The sequence below is a fragment of the Sciurus vulgaris genome (genome assembly GCF_902686455.1).
Source record: "Sciurus vulgaris genome assembly, chromosome: 6".
Lineage (NCBI taxonomy): Eukaryota > Metazoa > Chordata > Mammalia > Rodentia > Sciuridae > Sciurus > Sciurus vulgaris.
This window is the reverse complement of record NC_136466.1, coordinates 118,356,831-118,377,682: the sequence shown is the minus strand read 5'-3', so window position 1 is coordinate 118,377,682 and position 20,852 is coordinate 118,356,831. Positions and strand designations below refer to the sequence as shown.

Genomic DNA, 20,852 nt, shown 5'->3' with positions numbered 1-20,852 from the left:
TAAACACATGTACACACAAAACAACCCATAATATTTTACAAGGATACAATCGAATTCTAATATGTGAATCAAATTCTTTAGAGACGCTGTCTAGAGGAGAGGAGAAATGTGAATGTGGATATAAATACATACATAGTTATTAAACGAGGAGGGTTGAGACTGATACTGACAAATTGCTGTGACATGACCTAAATGTGGATGGATGGATAGACAAAAATAGCTCAAACTCTCAGCTCTTGAGTTTCAAAAAAATTTATAATTAAAAAAGAACAGAAGAAAAATAAGAATAAAAGAGAGTTTGACAAATTGGGGACAACCTCAACGGGTGAAGAGTGGTGATGAGAACATCTTCAAGGTTGGTTTTATGTGTTGAATAAAATATTTCTCATTACATAAAAGCTAATGATTCTCATTTGTGGAGGGTTTCAGGAATGAGGGGCAGGGGAAGAAAACTTGGGAGAGACAGTTCTTTGGGCCTCTTGTGATTCTCCATATCCTCCTGGCTATGTCAAGACCACAAGGCCCTAATCACTTTTCTCAAGGTAACTTTGAGAGATGGGGTAACATGTCCCCTTTGACAAAAAACAGGTTAATTTATTATTTGCTAGAGAAGTGGCAGATTCTTCAAGCTCAATGTTTCTAAGATGTGATGCAAACTCTGCACATGGAGTATTATATGGGTCATATTGTATTGCTCCTGTAGAATATGGGGTCAATGAAAACCAATGTAATATGCTGATGGTTATGTTTCTTGCTGTGCTATGAGAAATAAAATCCTTTGTCTCTAACAGAAATATCATATATTTTGCCTCGCTCCATGAAACATTAATAGGTAACTCATCAGAGTATATGTAGGGTAAAATCAAATCTCACATCCAAAGACACAGAGAGAAAGACAGAGAGAGAGAAAAGGAAAGAGAAAATTAGAGAAAGGACCTGTGGTTGATAAGGGTAACTAATCAATCATCACAGAAAGCTAATTAACTCTGAAAGCAAAGTTCCCCAAATTAATCTTAATTTTTTAGAAAATTAAGCTCAAATAATCAACAATATTTAATAAAACAACATAGGTCTTTTGTTTTGCTTCCTTCCCAGGGAATAAATTGGGTGGGTTCAAGTAGACTCAAGTGAAAGACCAGAAATTCCTTCTCATATCTTAGTATTTCTCTTCATATCTCAAAAGTCTAAAGAACCTTTTATTATTTCTAAACTGTTGAATAAAAACTTTCCCCTTTTTCCTCTAACATATCACCCCCAAAGTCATAAGAATTATAAAAAAATAAGCACAAACTATATTTTTAATAAAAAGTAGAAAACTTCTAAAACCATAAGCTGTAATACCCTGATGTATATTGTTATGGTTTGGATGTGAAGTGTCCCCCAAAGGCTCACATGTAAGACAATGCAATAAAGTTCAGAGGAGAAATGACTGAGTTGTGAGAGTCTTAGGCCAATCAGTGAATTAATCCCCTGATAGGGATTAAATGAGTGGTAACTAAAATGGTAGGGTATGGCTGGAGAAGGTGGGAATTGGGGGCATGGCTTTGTATCTGGCAGGTGGAGTCCTCTCTCTGTTTCCTGATCACCATGTGAGCTGCTTCTATCTGCCACACTCTTCTGACATGATGTTCTGCTTCAACTTCAGCCCTGAGAAATGGAGCCAGCCTTCTATGGACTGAGACCTCTGAAACCATGAGCCCTTAAATAAACTTTTCCTCCTTTTCAATTGTGCTGGTCAAGTCTTTCTGTAGCAGCAGCAAAAAAGCTGAGTGAAACATATATAGAAAGCTGGTCAAGTACAATAAAGTTAAAAAGAAGTTCAGAAAAGTACAGAGCAAGGATACCAATCAGTGAAGATCTAAGCTAGAAAGAGAACTTGTTTCTTCAAAGATAAGTACAACAACCTGAGGGATAACACCAACAATCCCTTCTTACGAACAAGTAGAAGAAGGGTGAATACTGAAACATACCACCTTGGTGTAGATGTCAAGAGAAGGGTAGATTGAACTAAATGGGGAGTCAGTCACAAAGACCATTTTGTATAAAGCAGTTTGTTAGTGAGGAAAGATGAAAAAGAGATTTGGACTCACTATCAGTTTTATAGAGACATATGGGGTTAAGGAACTTGAATGATATAAAATATCTGCATCATTACTAAATTCCTATTTGCTGGGAAAGTATTTTAAGTTCCTACCCAACATAAACCTTCCACAAATAGTTCATCTGAAAAAAATCAAGCTCATTCAGAGATGCACAAGTCAAAAGGAACAAAAAAGCAGGTCTACAAACATATTAATTTTTTTAAAGTACAAGAAAATACAAATACAAAATGAAGACTATTTGACAGAAAAAAAATGTTTCTACAGAAAATAGAAAAACTAGAAAAATACTGCATGAATTCAAACAAATTTAATGAAGCATAATTTTATTAAAAACAAGATATTTATGAAGCAATATAAACAATCAGCGAAGATATGGCAAGACAGGAGATTTTTAAATTTCAAAAGAAATAACAGGGAAAGAAAATAAAACCATCATAGGGAAAAAAAAAAAGGCAGAATTGAAGTAGGAAAAAAAATTAGATGACTGCTGAAAACATTTCTCACAGGAGTGAGAAAAACAAGTAAAATGAAAATGGACAGATTTTAAAAGGTTAAAAGTAACAAAATCCAGCATATGTATCACTGTTGTCTCTAAAGAAGAGTACTAGAATAATTTGTTTAAAAGGAAGTGTTAAAATACAAACAAAAAAAAGTTCAAGAAATAAAGATGGCTAAAATCTGATAAAAAATGAACTGTCCTATGTCCTAGGAAACACTGATCAAGGATGAATCCACACTGAGCAACATCCCAATAAACATACTGAATTCCAAAAATAAAACATCTTTTGGGCAAGCAGGGCCAGAGAAAAAATAACCTGTAATGGTAAAACAATCAGAACAGCCTCACATTTCTTTACAATGATATTTAACACCAGCAAACCATAGAATAATGTCTGAATCTTTTACCAAGCCAAAATGGGTATAAAAATCATTTTGAACAAGAACTCAAGGAACAAAGGTCTCATGAGATATTCTTACAAAAGCTACTGCACATTAAACTTCAGTATTGTTTTAAAATAATGTAAAAGCTTAATGGCTTTTTGACATGATTTGAGTTTCATAGCAGGGAATATGTACAACACAAGTAAAATTGGTAACCAATCTAATTTACTCCTTGCCATACTCCTAATTGTATGTTCTTGTTCCTGTTTTGTTATGTGAGATTTTCCTGAGTCTCTATTTCATTTTCATGAGATACATACTACACATACTTAAGAGAATAAAACATATCTATATTTTAAGAATTATACAGTAAACATGTACGCAATTCCTGTCAAATTTTAAAAATAAAACATTTCAAAATAATAAATCATAGTCTCTCGTGTTGACCTTTGCATTTATGTTCCTTTCCCTTTCCTGAGATTACTACCCTCACTTTTATGCTAATCAACTAGGCTTTTAAATTTATAGAAGTAGAATCAAACGTAGGTATTCTTTTATAATTTGCTTTTTTCATTCAACAATTTGTTAGAGTCATCTTTACTAAGCTGTCTAGCTACATATCATTCACTTTCACTGTCAGGTAGAACTTTATTGTAAATGTACATTTATTTATCTATTTTTCGATGAGGATTTGGGATGGCTCCCAGTATGGAGCTACTATGGACAATTTTGCCAAGTACTTTTTTTTTTGGTACCAGGGATTGAATCCCAGGGTGTTTTAATCCCCAACCCTTTTTATACTTTTTTAAAATTTTGAGACAGGGTCTTGCTAAGTTACATAGGGTCTTGCTAAATTGCTGAGGCTGACTTTGAACCCGAAATCCTCCTGAGCTGCTGGGATTACAGGTGTGCGCCCTTGCAACCAGCTGCTGAGTACTCTTGATTATGTATCCTGGTAGTAGTACGTGTAAAATACCTCCAGAACAAATTCTTAATTTGGTCCAGGGATCCTTTATACTTCTAAAAATACTGAAGACTCTAGAAATCTTTTCTTTATGAGGTTTTAGCTAGTTATTTTATCATATTAAATGTTAACACATATTTTAAAATACTTATTTCATTTAAAATAATAATCCCAATGTTACATAAATTATCATTTAATTAAAATATCTAGCTTTGTCAAAGCAAAAATAATTCAGAGAAATGAGTAGCATTATTTTATTATATCTTTAGTATTTGATTCCAAGACAGCTAGATTCTTATGCCTGCTTCTTTATTCAATATCCTGTTGTATTTTGTTTTCGATGAAGTATATGATGAAAATCTGGTCTCACAGTAATCTGTAGTTGGAAAAAGGAGGACTATATTCATAACATTTTCAGATAACTGTAGATTTTTGATACTATAATAATACTTGGCAACTAGTAATTTTTTAAGGTTAGTTTCAATGTGAATTATAAAACCATATCAATAATTTATATTGTTTCATTAATATCACCAACTTCATTAGAGAAATCTTTAAGAATTAGGAAGCTGTCAAGCACATGGTGACAGAAGCAGTTTACCTAAATTCTAATTTTTGCTCAAAAGTTTAAATTTTATCTTTGGCAACAAATAGTGCCAATTGTTTTTCTCAAATAAGAGGTTCATTCATTCATTTTCAAATAAATCTTCTGCCAATTATCCATGGTTTCAAAGTCGTTCTTTCAAATAAAAATTGTGTTCCAGGAAAAAAGCAGGTAGTTCATCTCAAAGTATTAACTGTCAAGTGTTTTTCCTTGTGACAACCAATAGACTTAGGTATAGAGCAAAGAGTGCTTTACCTGTTTACCATTTTGTAACACAAAAGGTATGTACTGAAGATTGAGATTTAACAAAATTAATAATTTTGTTGTCTTTTCAAGAATATCCTTAAGTGAAACTAGCATGGTTTTTACTCTGAGTATATGGTAGCAACAAATACAATGACTACTAGAATGACTGCCCTGATTCATCCTAAGGTGCAAAGCATTTATACCCACCACTGCTTTTGTACAACTAGTGTAAACATCAACGTAGGCTTTTTTTTAAAAGGCAAATTAAATCTTAATGCTATTATGAAAATAGTTCTGATCTGAAAGTGCCTCAGAGATCCCAGGATTCACAATTTAAGGAACACTGTTTTAGAATACATACAGAAAATAAATTTTGGATCACAAGTTATATAAAATTTCAACTTTACTAGATAAAGTCAAAATTTTCAAAATGATAGCACAGATTTATATGCTCATCTGTAATTGATAAAAACCCTGTTTGCACCACCTTTTCACCAATACTTAGTATTGTCAGATTTCTTAATTTGTGCCAACCATGGAGAATAGAATTTGTATTCCCTCAAAATTAGTTAGAATGAATATCTTTCTTTTTTATATGCTCATTCAACATTTGGATGTTTGAGATGTCTTCTTTCACAAAGTGTTTAAATACTGTGTGTGTGTGTGTGTGTGTGTGTGTGTGTGTGTGTGTGTTACTGGGGATCGAACCAGGGGCCTCATGCATTCTAGGTAAACACTATACCACTAAGCTACATCACCAGTCCTACTTTTTATTTTATTTTGAGACAGGGTCTTATTGAGTTGTCACACTAGTCTTGAATTTGCAGTCCTCCTGGATCAATCTCCTGAAGAGCTGGGATTACAGGCATGTGCCACCACATCTTTCTGAAGTATTTTGTATACTTTCTATTGAGTTGTTTGCTAATTTGTAATTTTTTATATAGTCTTGAAACTGGACTATGTTGGTTAATTATGTTGTACATATCTTTCCTACACTTTTCTGTCTTTTTCTTTTATAGTCTTCTAATTACTTTTAATTGCAATTGCATTAAATTCTTAAATTGTAATTGCAATTCTGAATTGATCAATCATATACGTGAATATACGTATCAATCATATACTATCGTTTTGTTTTTTAAACACTTCTTTATCCTAAAATCATGGGGATTTAGTTCTATATTTTCTTCTGAAATCTTTAGCAGTTTGATTTCTACATTTAGGGATTGCTGGATCCTATGTAAAAGTATGCTTAATTTTGTAAGTAACTGCCAAACTGTCTTTCAAAGTGAATGTTAATAAATTTTTAAGTTTGTGTGTAGCTTGACACTGGATTCTATTTTACCTGGTAAAATTAGAAAATATGAACATAAAGCATGTTTTATACTTTGCTTTATTTATAATACCTAGCACACAATCAGAGTTTAATAACTGGTGATTATTAAACCCATTATCTAATAGTCTAATCAGATATAGAGGCATATTGAAACGGATTAAAAATCTATCAACTGGGGCTAGAATTGTGGCTCAGTGGTAGAGCACTTGCCTGGCATGTGCGAGGCACTGAGTTCGATACTCACCACCACAAATAAATAAATAAAATTTAAAAGGTCCAGTGACAACTAAAAAAAATTTAATAAAAAAATCTATCAATTGAGATTTAATTTAGATAAATTGAGGAAACACATGAGATTAAAATGCAGGACTAATAAATGTTCTCTTGCTAAACAAGGATCTACAAAAGCTGAAGTGAGTTCCATATTCACCATGATGTACTTCACCTTTTTCTGTTCCACTTCTTAATGTAATTACCATACTAGAAGTATATAATTCACTAGACAAGAATGCTCCATTCTGCTCCTTATTAGAGAGAATCTGGAGATCAATTTGGCTGTGTTGAGAAACATTAAAATTTAGCATATTATTTGTCCAGTTCTATCTTTTGAGTTAATATGAGTACTTGTGCTTTGGTCCTATTTCTTCTGAAAAAAAAAAAAAAATAGCAAAAACACTACCTTGTACTTAGTCTTAGTGACTGAATGCCTTGTTTATTGCCCTTCCTTTTCAGATTCAGGACCCAGGACAGTATTATACTTCTTTTGGAGGAATGATTTCATTTGGTCTTGGGAAATATATCAAAGTCCTGGTAGTAACCCCACTTCACTTAAGCTCCAACCTCTGGGACATAACACTTAAAGCTATCCATACAATTTCCACGATAATGACAATGTCCACACTGAATCTTTATCTAATCTCTGATGTCAAACTAAACTAGTAAAGTTCTCATAATGTGAACTGGATATAAAGTGCTTAATTAATTCACTCATATAATTTACTTTAAATAGATCCTTGTTGATTATATAGCAGGGAATACCAAGAAATAGATCAATTTAGGAAGAAAACTTAAGTCTGTAGCATAGCAACAGAGAGCTGCTTTATTCAAGTAGCTTTATCACATTGATATTCTATTCATGGTTTTGCGGGCTTTTACTAAGAACCATTGATTCTTATGCTTTGTGCCACAAAGCAAAAACACAAGATGAAGGCCAAAGGAATAGAGAAGACAATGGCTTTGGAGTGTGACTTAAAAGTGAAAAGATGATGCAATTAGATTTGTTTTGTCCAGTTTGATAAAACTATATATTTTCTGTAGGAAGTTATGAGGTTTGAAACTGGTCACTAATCCATTTTTTTCATATGCAAAGCAAAATTCTTAAACAGTATTTTAAGTAACATAGGATCTTAAGGATTGCACCTATAGCATTAGAAGATGTGTGAAAGGTCTCTTCATTTACCCTGTTCTCATCACCTGCCCTAATTAGCAGTATTTATCTCTTCTCTGTGGCACAACCCTCCCCACAGATTTGGTTCTGAAGTTTGGTTCCCTCTCACTAAAGCTTAACCTAGGTTCTGTACTTTTCCTTCGAGTGAGAATAGGCCTTGATTCAGTGCACCGGGAAACAGTCAAAAGTCATGTAAATTGCCTTTTAACCACCAGCAAGACAATTTAACAGGCAATTACCCAAGATAGAGAACATGACTTTGTAATTTGATTTGATTTTAAAGTCTGAAGTAGATTCTTGGGACCATGAAACAAATTACTACAGAAACGATGATATAAATTGTTATTATATGTTCAGGAACGGCCCATATAAGCCTATTTAACCTATTCTGCAGACTAAATCATCACCTTAAAAATGGGAAATGGTAATGGATAACTTTGTTGGAAGTAGCAATTAAGTAAATGGAATGTATTTTAAATTTTTCTATAGAATTAATTGTACTTGAAGAAACACAAACTTGAGGAAAAGAGGAGTAAAAATTACCAAAGAAATTCTAAAGGGAAGTTGTAAGCATTGTCAAAAAGGTCTATAGGTTATGATCCTCTTTTATAACTACATTTTAAAATCTTGTATTGTTCTTATTTTTTTTTTTATAGAGACATACCATGAACAAACACTACATACCCCTGGCCTTACAATTTGACTCAAGAGTGAGAGTGAATTTGAAGAAATGTTTATGAAATAATTGATCAAGAGTTCAAAGAAAGGAAAAGAGAAAAATGAGAGAGAGAGAGAGAGAGGCAGAGAGAGGGAGAGGCAGAGAGACAGAGAGAGAGAAAGGCACGTGTTTCCAGGATAGAATCTGTTCTCATCATCACTGTATCCATAACGCATTATAGTTGACTCAGTAAATCTCTGGAATTTACTCAGTAAAACTCTGGGATTAGGTGCTCAGTAAATCTCTAGATTTTAAAAACAAAACAAAAGTCTACATTGAGAGATTTTGAGAAGTATAGTATGTGTATACATCTTCCTTGATGGTGAACAATGTAATTAAATATACAATATCATCTAATGACTAATAAAGGGGAAAAGAGGAGAGTTTGGATCACAAAATAGCAGCATCAATCAAACACAAAGTGGTAGATGTCTAAACTTAGATTTTGTAATAAAGGTTATTCATTAAATTAAGCTTCCATAAAAAACTGAAAATCTGTCACATGAACCAATCTATTGACACACACTTTACTCAAATAGCTTATATATGAATTAGATAATTTTACTTGAAAATGATATTTTCCTTTGAATCCATATTTTAACACAAAAATTTCCTTAGATATGGTAAGTAATTAATTATAAAAGGGAATTTTTTATCTATTTTTAATTTTTAAGATATATGAGAGCTCATTTGTAACTCATGTTTTGTGTCACTGCATTATACGTAGAAACACTTTGCACTGTGAATGTAATACAATGCATTCTCCAACATGAAGTAATAGCTTATTCTTGATTTTGGTACATAATTTTCTTAATATATATTTTTAGTTGTAGATGGACACAATGCCTTTGCTTTATGTATTTATGTGGAATTGAGGATCAAACCCAATGCCTCCCATGTGTGAGGAAAGTGTTCTACCACTGAGCCACAACCCCAGCCCTATTTTGGTACATAATTCTTTTTTTTTTTTTTTTTTTTGCGGTGCTGGGGATTGAACCCAGGGCCTTATGCCTTGCAAGGCAAGCACTCTACCAACTGAGCTATCTCCCCACCCCAGCACATAATTCTTAACTGACTAGGAGGGTAGATTTTTAAGAATGAAAAGAGTATCTGTAGCCTACTGAGAATAAATTTACTATGCATTTCATCTATAGATTCTTCTTAAAATACAACCGATGATAGTCATGCTGCTAATATATCAACAACATGGCATTTGTTAAGACAATAATGATACTTTAAACTGTCAACCATTTTGTTAAAATATCACTAGTACATTGAGCATATACTTTTTTCTGCCACAAAATGAAAAATTAAATGGATATGACCTGTTTTTATAGAGATCTAACACATATACACCTTCAAGATTATAGAACAGTTTCCTAATGTAATTTTTCTTAACTTTTGAAAATGACAAAATAATTATAGTCTAAACTGTGATAGCTATCAGATCTGAAAGTTAGACTTCTCCATCATAGCAGGAAAACACAAAAGATAAAGAGATACTGTTTAGAATTACTTTTCATTGGTAACCTGTCCTATTTATAATTTATCTTAGCTATAAATCACTTGTTATAATAAAGCAAACACAGAATTTAAGGAACATATTTAGAGCCTTCTATATTCACATCTGGCAAACATTTTTAGATTTCCCAGTTACTGAACAAGATAATTATTACAATTTGCTTGTGTATTTTCTAAAACAGAGTTTGGGATTCAATTCTATTTTTGTGCTTTAAATATAATTTACTAAAACAAGTGAACTCACAATACTGAGCTTATTATGTAAGAAGATATTTAAGGAGGGTGGTTCCCAGCAGAATCTGATACCTAAGCTCCATATCTGTTTTCAAAAGCCAATAAAATCACTATAATATATTCCTATTTTTTCTACTGTTACTTTATAGTTTTCCTTCCATCTACCCATAAAGATGCTTTAGGAAAAACGTTATTAAAAATATACTGAGATGTTGGGTGGTATGTAAATGCAGGTGAACGTAACACTCATTGCAAAGACAGGAAAGGTAGCTGGGAAAGGAATTGTTTGCTATTATAATCTTTCTTTGGTATTCTGGAGAAAATGTTATTGATTGGGTTCAAGGCAATTGAAATTCTTAGTCAATTAGGTTGATGGTGTCTGCCTACAAATTCATCTGCTTTTCTAGTAAATTGAAGGCAATGCCTTATCAAAGATCCTAAAGTTGGCAGCGATGAAATTCTACTTCAAGGGGTCTATTATTTCTATAACATGCACATGTACACCCACACACACATTTTATTCTGAAATCTCAGATTCTTAATGCAAACTGGTCTTATCTGTTTTTTCGTCATTAATGCATATCACAGTTAAGGCTTAATTAGTGAAATAATTTAATTATTAGACTTTATTATGATAAATTTTTTAGGGACTGTCCTTATGTTACTTTTATTGTTTTAGCTACTATGGGGATATATCTATATATGTGACTATTTATAAAAATGTATATAGAGATTATATACACAATGTTATGTATATATAACATAGATAAATGTGAACATGGGGGGGGGGACATAATTTTGGCATTTTACTGGTCCTAACCAAAATTTAAAGAAATTAAAGAAAATGAGGGGTTGGGGTTGTGGCTCAGTGGTAGAGTGCTCTCCTACTACATGTGAGGCCCTGGGTTTGCTCCTCAGCACCACATAAAAATAAAATAAAGGTATTGTTTCCACCTACAACTAAAAAATAGACATATATTTAAAACTAATGAGGCATTCTTTTAATAATATAATAATACATACTGATTTTAGAATGTATTAAAAATTCAAGTGGAAATACACAAGAAAATAATATTATTAGGGGTGGTTTATTAGTTTGGATTTTAAAAATAGCATGATATAGCTTTGAACCTTAATTGACTGATAGAGCAAAATGTTTCAATCATGCTACATTAACTGAAAATGTTTCCATACCACACACACAAAAAAAGTCCACTCTCTTCTACCAAATGGTATAAAGCTTTAAAGGAGACACACAATTCATTTTAGATTTTACAATGAAAACATTCACCATTTAGAGCTGGAAGTGGTGGCTCCCAGCTATTGGGAGGCTGAGGCAAGAAAATCACCTGAATCTAGGAGTTCAAGGCAACCTGGGCAACACAGACCCTGTCTCAAAAAAAAAAAAAAAAAAAAAAAAAAAAATACTACCAATTAGACAGAAGAAAGATATGAAGGGGATATGAACAGGAAAAGAAAAACTCAAACTATCACTATTTGCTGACAACATGATTCTATATTTAGAAGACCCAAAAAACTCCACCAGAAAACTGCTAGAACTCATAAATGGATTCAGTGAAGTAGCAGGGTATAAAATAAACACCCATAAATCAATTGTGTTCCTATACATCAGCAATCAAAAAAATGAAAGAGAAATTAGGAAAACTATACCATTCACAATAGCCTCAAAGAAAAGAAAATATTTTGAAATCAATCTCACAAAAGAGGTGAAAGAGCTCTACAATGAAAACTACAGAACACTAAAGAAAGAAATTGAAGACCTTAGAAGATGCAAAGATCTCCCATGTTCTTGGATAGGCAAAATTAGTATTGTCAATATGGCCATACTACCAAAAGTTCAATACAGATGTAATGCAAGTCCTATTAAGGGTCTAATGACATTCTTCATGGAAATAGAAAAAAGCACTCATGAAATTCATTTGGAAAAGTAAGAGGCCCAGAATAGTGAAAGCAATCCTCAGCAGGAAAAATGAAGCATCACAATACCAGACCTTAAGTTGTACTACAGAGCTATAGTAACAAAAACTGCATAGTACTGGCACCAAAGTAGACACGAAAACCAGTGGTACAGAATTGAAGACATGGAGACAAACCCATATAAATACAGTTATCTCATATGGACAAGGGTGCCATAAACATACATTGGAGAAAAGATAGCCACTTCAACAAATGGTGCTGGGAGAACTGGAAATTCATATGCAATAAAATGAAATTAGATCCCTATCTCTCTCCCTGCACAAAACTTACCTCTAAGTGAACAAAGGACTGTTTTTGTCAGATTTTTTGGTGCTGTGACAAAAGTAGCCAACCAGAACAACTGCAGAGTAGTAAAGGTTTATTTAGGGGCTCAGGGTTTCAGAGGTCTCAATCTTTAGAGAGCAGGCTCCATTCCTCAGGGCTCAAGGTGAGGCATGACATGATAGTGGGAGAGTGTGGCAGAGGAAACCAGCTCACTTGATGATCAGGAAGCAGGCAGAGACAGATAGCACTCTCCAGATTCAAATATATACCCCATAGCCACATTCCCCAATGAATCAGTTCCTGTAGCCACACCCCACCTGCCTCCAGTAACCACTCAGTTAATCCCATCAGGGATTAATTCACTGATTATGTTAAGGCTATAACCTAATCATTTCTCCTCCAAACCTTCTTGCATCATCTTACATGTAAGCTTCTGGGGGACACCTCACATCCAAACCATATCAAGGGGCTAGGCATTAGACCAGAAACCCTGCGACTGCTAGAAGAAAAAGTATGTCCAAGTCTCCAAATTCCTCAATAAGACTCCTAAAGCACAAGAAGTAAAATCAAGAATCAATATATGGGATTGTATCAAACTAAAATCTTCTTCATAGCAAAGGAAACAATCACACAGAGCCTACAGAATGGGAGAAAATATTTGCCACCTGCACCTCAGACAGAGCATTAATCTGCAGGATATATAAAAAACTCAAAAAAATTGAACATCAACAAAACAAATAACCCAATCAATAAAAAGAACTGAATAGGCACTTCACAGAAGAAGAAATATGACTGGTCAACAAATACATAAATAAATGTTCAACATCCCTAGCAATTAGAGAAATACAAATCAAAACCACACTGAGATTTCATCTCACTCCACTCAGAATGGCAGTTATCAAGAATACAAGTAACAATAAATGTTGGTGAGGATGCAGGGGAAAAGGTACACATACATTACTGGTGAGTCTGCAAATTACAGCAACCACCCTGGAAAGCAGTATGGAGATTCTTCAGAAAACATGAAATGGAACCACCATTTGACCCAGTTATCCCACTCTTCAGCATCCAAACGACTTAAAATCAGCATAATATAGTGATGCAGCCACATCAATATTCATAGCAGCTCAATTCACAATTGCTAAGCTATGTAACCAACCTAGGTACCCTTTAATATAGACGAATGGATAAAGAAAATGTGCTACACATACACAATGGAATATTAGTCATAAAGAAGAATGAAGTTATGTCATTTGCCAGTAAATGGACAGAACTGGAAGCTTTCATGCTAAGTGAAATAAGCCAGTCCCTAAAAATCAAAGGCCAAATGTTCTATCTGATATGCAGATGCTGATTTGCAAAAGGCAGGTGGGAGGGAAGAGTGCAGGTTCACCAGATTGGACATGGGGGAATGGGGGGAATTGAGAGGGGATAGAAATGAGAAAGACAGTAGAATGAATTGGACACAACTTTCCTATTCATACATGAATACACTACCAGTTTAACTATCAGGTACAACCACAAAAATGGAAATTATACTCCATGTATGTATGATATGTCAAAATATACTGTCATGTATAACTAAAAAGAACAAATAAAGTAGTTTTAAAAAATGAAATGTGATATAATACAGAACGCTATTCAGAAAACATATGAACTACTTATACATACGATAACAGGGATGAATCTCAAAAACATCAAGTTAAGGGAAAGAAGCTAGACATTAAATTATCCACTGTATAAATCCACTTAAGTGAAACTTCTGGCCACTGTAGCACACATCTGTAATCCCAACTACTCAGGAGGCTGACAGGAAAATTGCCACTTTGAGGCCTGCAACTTAGCAAGATCCTGTCTCAAAGTAAAAAATAAAAAGGAATGGGGATATAGCTCAATGGAAGAGCATCCCTTGGTTCAATCCACAGTACTGCAGAAAGAAAAGAAAAGAAACCACAGAGAAAACAATACTGGTCTATAGTGACAGGAAGTAGATCCGTGGTTACCAGGGAGAGGGAGAGGCAAGGTATGTAGAGATTAACTGTAAACGGGAAGTGGGGATTGATTTTTTTTCATGCAATAGAAATGTTGATATCTTGATTGTGATGTTAGTCACTTAGTTACAGAACACAAACTCTTATAAAAACTCGTAAAATTAACAGTATTCCAGTACCAAAACCATAGCAAGGCATAAAAGTCCCACATAACTTATTGTAAGCTTATTATTAACCTATTATGAAAACACACTGATTAAACATTTAAAGACCATCAGCACTTAGAGCAGGAGAAGGGAAGTTTGGGTGAAAGAAAACTGTAGCAAGAGAGTTCTAATACATATAATCTAATTTTTTATTTTCCTGAAGCCTTGTGATACTTCTCTCTTTTTAAAAAATGCATCTACTAATTTTCTATCAAAGTATACCCTTATTGTTAAGACAAAATACTGATATTTATCTCCAAAAGCAAGATCAATATTTCCCTAAGTCTTTCAATACTTTTAATATTTTTCAAAATTCTGTCAAAATCACAGTTAAAGTTCACTCAATCACAATAAATAAGTTAAATCACATCTTAAAAATGAATGACCTTATCATGTACATTCACAAGACTAGGATCATAATTAGAATAAGATATATTCCATGTTTGCATAAATAAGTCAAAATAGACTGTACTGCCATGTATAACTAAAAAGAACAAAAGAAATTATGATCTTAGGGTCTATTCATTTTTTTTGTGAAAAAGATAAGACATATTCCATAGTAGAGAGATTATTATTATGAACTGCCATGCGACATTATCAAGATTTATAAAATTCAAAATGTTTCTGTTCTTGATTTCTCTTTTTTTCTTTTCCTTTAAAAGCAAATATTAGACATCCTGTCTGTTCAGTGCTACATACCTCACTATACATCCCTTTAAAAATGAATATTTTAAGACTTCTTTTTTTTTTTTTTTTTTCCTGTATGCCTTTTTTTTTTTTTTTTTTTTTTTTAAACAAATGGGATACATGTTGTTTCTCTGTTTGTACATGGCGTAAAGGCATACCATTTGTGTAATCATAAATTTACATAGAGCAATGTTGTTTGATTCATTCTGTTATTTTTTTCCCTTCCCCCCACCCCTCCCACCCCTCTTTACCCTCTGTACAGTAGTTCCTTCCTCCATACTTGCCCCCCTCCCTAACCCTAACTCTAACCCTTCCCTCCCCCCCATTATGTGTCAACCTCCACTTATTAGCGATATCATTCGTCCTTTGGCTTTTTGAGATTGGCTTATCTCACTTAGCATGATATTCTCCAATTTCATCCATTTGCCTGCAAATGCCATAATTTTATCATTCTTTATGGCTGAGTAATATTCCATAGTATATATATACCACAGTTTCTTTATCCACTCATCAATTGAAGGGCATCTAGGTTGGTTCCACAGTCTGGCTATTGTGAATTGAGCAGCTATGAACATTGATGTGGCTGTATTTCTGTAGTATGCAGATTTTAAGTCCTTTGGGTATAGGCCAAGGAGTGGGATAGCTGGGTCAAATGGTGGTTCCATTCCAAGTTTTCTAAGGAATCTCCACACTGCTTTCCATAGTGGCTGCACTAATTTGCAGCCCCACCAGCAGTGTATGAGTGTACCTTTCTCCCCACATCCTCGCCAACACCTGTTGTTGCTCGTATTCTTGATAATCGCCATTCTAATTGGGGTGAGATGGAACCTTAGGGAAGACTTCTTTTTAATATTGTTTTTGTAGAGCTGGATACATTAGGTAGCTTTCTCAATATACTAGATGTCTGTTTGAATTCTTGCCACCCTTTGTGGACATTGTAATTGTGCAACTTTGAAAATCCACAGCAACTACACAATTAATTACAAAAATCTTTCAAAGAACATTATTTCCTATAGGGTTTCATTAAGTGCCTTTGGCTTACAGCCTACATTGAAGCTAGACATGTCATTTAAGTATAGCATAAGCCTCAATTTTTCATTTGACAAGGAAACTAATTTCTGGTTTTCCAAAAGAAATGGAAAGAAATAAAACTGGTCACAAAGGCCTACCCAAAGAAAAAAGTATCCAGAACTATTTAAAATGGATATTATATACTTATACAACTACACACTGGGTACAAAAACACTTAAACAGTTTTTTAAATGTTAGAAAATATTCAGGCTAGTGACTCAGTAGGGGCTTTTCTCAGTAATTCATGGTCAAACACTCTTCACTGTGATGAATCTACAGAAATCATATCACTTAACGTCCATTCTACTAACTGACAAAAATCACAAAAAATTCAGTACATCGAATCTGGAAAATAAACATAGTATGTTTCCTATGGCTACTGCTTTGTTTCAGGAAGAAACAAGAGTATGCCATCATGCCATCATTAATGATTCATGCACCATTAAAATACAGCTACCACTATATCAATTGTGCCAGGGTTGAGCTGTTGAGTTCCTGAAAGCTAAGCCCTAAGATCTTAAAAGCAAATAAAGGAACCTTCATCCACAAAATAGATTTTCATTGACTGGTCAAATAGTAATTTGACATACTGAAAAAGATAAGATGTTAAATACTGCTTGCCTCCCTGTCCATGGAAAAAGGGATAAGAGGTTAGCAACAGAGTAATCAACTGGAAATGGAAAAAAAAAAAAAAGCTTTTTTTTCTCCCCATCAAATAACATTTTTAAATGGAAGGATTCTTCTGGTTCTCAGTCTAAAGAATTTTGTGAGATCCCCTTGCCCATTTTTAGTACTCACCCTTTCAAGTAAGAATTAACTGAAAGAAAATTACTCCAAGGCACATAAAACTTGGGACATATATTTTACTTCACAACTCTTCTACATGAGGTTCAAACCATCCATTTTAGGAAGAATTCAAAGAATTTATTCACAGGCCCAACAAACAAACCTCAAAACAAAACCAGGAAGCCAGAGAGATAGCCCAGTTGGAATCTTACTAAATGATACAAAGACACATGAATCCTTGGCTGAGCTATTTAAGTACAAAAAGAATAAGATCTAACATGTATGTGTGGATACTGACTAACTTGTGACTCCATAAGGTGACAGTGCTTTCACTCATGCATTATTCACCTGTTATTTGTCCAAACCTGTCAATATAATTGAATCCAACAGGAACTATTAATTTCAGTATGGTTGTATAAGATTATGACAGTCATTAAGGAGCCAGATATCTTAGTGAGTTAAAGATGAACTTCCTGGTTAAGAAGGCTTTTTGCCTTTTGTTCCCCTGCCGTTTATTGCAATGGAAGTAGAATACCAATATTTTAAGATTTCATTTAAAGTGTAATACTGACTTTTTCTGTCAGTATTCAGTCAGAACCTGATTCAGTCAGGTTTGAAACTTGCTGGTTACTTAAATTTCAAACTGAATCAATACCATTTAATAATTTTTTTTTTACATAATACAGTTAATTGACCCACTTTTACTGTGAACTTAAAAAATAAAAAGCCAAAATACAAATTTATCTTAAGAATAGCCTCTGAGGCAATTGCATAGTGAATATTTTTATTTGTTCTTTTTTTTTCCCATCGATTTCATCACACACACAAAAAAATTATAAAACCTAAATCTTAAAAATGTTAGGAGTTCTTGTAAATAGGCTGCTGTTTTAGCTAAAAACAATTGACTATCCTTTAAAGTTGTTTCTTGTTAAGCAGATACGGCTGCTTATTTTGCTAAATGTTAGCAGTCTCTATTTTAAAGGAAAAGGGATTTCCTGAAAAAAAAAAAAAAAAAGTAATCTATGAATGAAGTGGAGGTGCTTTTGTGTTTTTGTTTTGTTTTGGTTTGTTGGTTTGTTTGCTTCTTGGTACCAGGAATTAAACTGTTAAATCCAGGGACACTTAATCACTGAGTCACATCCTAGCCCTTTTTTAGATTTTATTTAGAGACAGGGTCTTGTTAAGTTACTGAGGCTAGCTTTGAACTCTGGATCCTCCTGCCTCAGTCTCCCAAACTGCTGGGATTAAAATCTTGTCCCACCATGCCCGGCTTGGAGGTGCTTTTGTTTAAATTTTAACTGCATAAGAATCACATTAAAAGTCAACTAATTAAGGACAAGTCATCTTTCAGTCTTAGGAACACAAATGTTTGAAGTAAGGGAAGATGTTGTCAGATGTCTTTCTCTTCATATGTTTAGGTTTTTACATTTTCTGTGACCATTTGTAATAGTTTTTATTTTTCTTTCAATGACATACAAGTGCACCTGAAAATACAGGTTACACAGCAATCACTGCACACACTTTATACCTAGAAAAGGTGTACTCACAGAGTAGGTACAGTGGAAACTAAAAGTACATTTTATGGTAGTGATGCCAAAGATTTTAAAACATGTATATACTGTCACTTGAGGAAAAGAATGATGATTAAATAATTGGACTTTATGAAGAACTGGGTATTGAAGGGACAGCTAAAGTCAAAGTATCGCAAATGCGTATACAACAAAATTTAAGTGTGGTGCATTCATCACTAAGCTGAATCACAAAGACTATTTAACAAGTCTCCAGTTCTTGATTTATCCCAATACCCCAAATGATAAAATTGAAATCAGGCAAAAAGGCTGTAAAATGTAGTGAGCACAGGCTTTCCACACAGTAGTTACAAGTTGCTCAAGAGTAGAGTGCTAAAATTTATTTTGATTTTCTTAAACTCACTCACTTGTGACCAATCTCATGTGCAATGGTAAAAGCTGAACCCAGGCCAATGTCTTCATTAATGCTGCAGCTCCTTTCAGGCTCACACATTCCAGCCACAGAGGCCAAGCCTGAATAAACAGAAAGAGACACAAAGGGTCAAGCCAAGGTGTTTCAGTTTTAAAAAGCCCATACTTATAAATGCCTGGATTCTTTTTAATAACCTCCATGCACAGAAGGAGCAGTTGGCAAAAGGTTAACTTTCTAGTCATTTGCAAAATCACTGGGGGGAATTTCACTTTGCCGGCTAGACATTAATATTTTTTGAACTGCAGTCAGTGCTGGAAAATGTCTAGACGAGGGGTTAGATTTATAAATTTTACTTCTGGTAACTTGGGACCACCTAGTAACTTGAGCCAGAAGAGGGAATTCAAGAAAGCATTTCTATTTTAACATTCTTCAGGCTGTAGAAAGCAAAATATATCCACATTATTTTTCTAAAGAGATCTGTTTAAGTTTAGTAGGTTCATAAAAATATACAAGCAACTTTTTAGTTACAAAAAAAAGGGAGGGGGGACTCCCAAATGTGTTTTTTTAATGACATTTTTATAAAAATAAAATGAATGATTCAAAGGACAAAAAGGAGAATTGAAAGATGGGATGTTTTTGCACTTTTTTAATCTTCTGAAATTAGTCCTGATAGTGATGCAGCAATTTCTTTTAGTACTTTTAATGGGAGGAAAGTCACTCATATATTCAATTAGTTTTCCTCTCCCCCACCCGCTTCAACGCATTAGAGTTTTACTAATAAAGCAAAAATTATGGTGTTAACTTGCTGATTCTAGTGAATGTTACTCAAGGTATTCTCCCTTTGGGAATTTTAGTATGTAAAAGTTTCAGTATTTACTTTCAAATGAATATCATGCTCTGTGAATAAGTATAGAACTTTAAAACAGTTCTTAGAAAAAAGAATTTTTCTGCAAAATATGTCATTTGTTATGAGGAAAGATATGCCAAATTATACTTAACACACCAACAGAGATGAAAACTTAATTAAGAGAAGTTGAAGGTAAAGAAGAAAAAGTATTGTGTGTTATTATTGTCACTCATATATAAAGAATTACCCTCCCACCAAAAGTTAATGCAATTCAATGAATATTTACTAAGTATAATTATTAATGTTTTGTGTTAAGTACGATTACCCAGTTACACTAATTGCAAACAATGAATGCTATTCAGTTAATATTTTTCACTGACAATCAAGTTCTGGAAATTGTGTTTCCTTGTATTTTATAACATCAACATCAAAATAACAACTACATTGGAACAGAATTGAGATCAGTGCTGGGTATACTAATAGTTTGCTTTCTCTGTTTTACATGGGCTTGGCAGGAGTTAGGGAAGAGTTGTTTTCTGCCTCAGAGTTGTTATAAATACAGGTGACACCCTCATGCTGCCCTTCCATTCCCTTGAGGTCTTGGGTCTGAAAAAGAGGATGTTTTATAAAAGGGACCGCTGGACAAAATGAATTAATTTTCTTGGTTAATCAAAAATATTCAGTAAATGTCACTTCCAATCTCCACTGAAAGACACATAAGCATACACACATGCACACAGAGGGAGAATAAAAAAAAAAAAAATTGTCACACATTATCTGGCTTTAAGCAATTGGGTCCAATTTGACCCATCTTTGGGAAGATAAAAGTCATGATGAGCAATATTTCTGTTTTGAGTATAAACAAAAAAAGAATAAATTGTTAAAAGCAATTATTGCTAAATGAACAGTTCTTATATTTCCCAAAATATATTATTCCATAGGCTATCCTTTTTTTTTTTTTTTTTTTTTCAGTGCTGGGGATTGAACCCAGGGCCTTGTGCTTGCAAGGT

The 20,852-nt window shown here is 33.6% G+C and overlaps 1 protein-coding gene across 5 annotated transcripts in view; it reads right to left on the bottom strand.

The window, feature by feature from the left end:
- Positions 1-20,852, bottom strand: part of ADAMTS6 (ADAM metallopeptidase with thrombospondin type 1 motif 6) — a 318,093-nt gene that overhangs the window by 150,211 nt on the left and 147,030 nt on the right. For all 5 annotated transcript variants that reach the window (XM_079144861.1, XM_079144865.1, XM_079144864.1 and 2 more), the window contains one exon: positions 18,991-19,096. In XM_079144861.1, the coding sequence (XP_079000987.1) occupies positions 18,991-19,096 (106 nt within the window). The remainder of the gene's footprint in view (positions 1-18,990; positions 19,097-20,852) is intronic.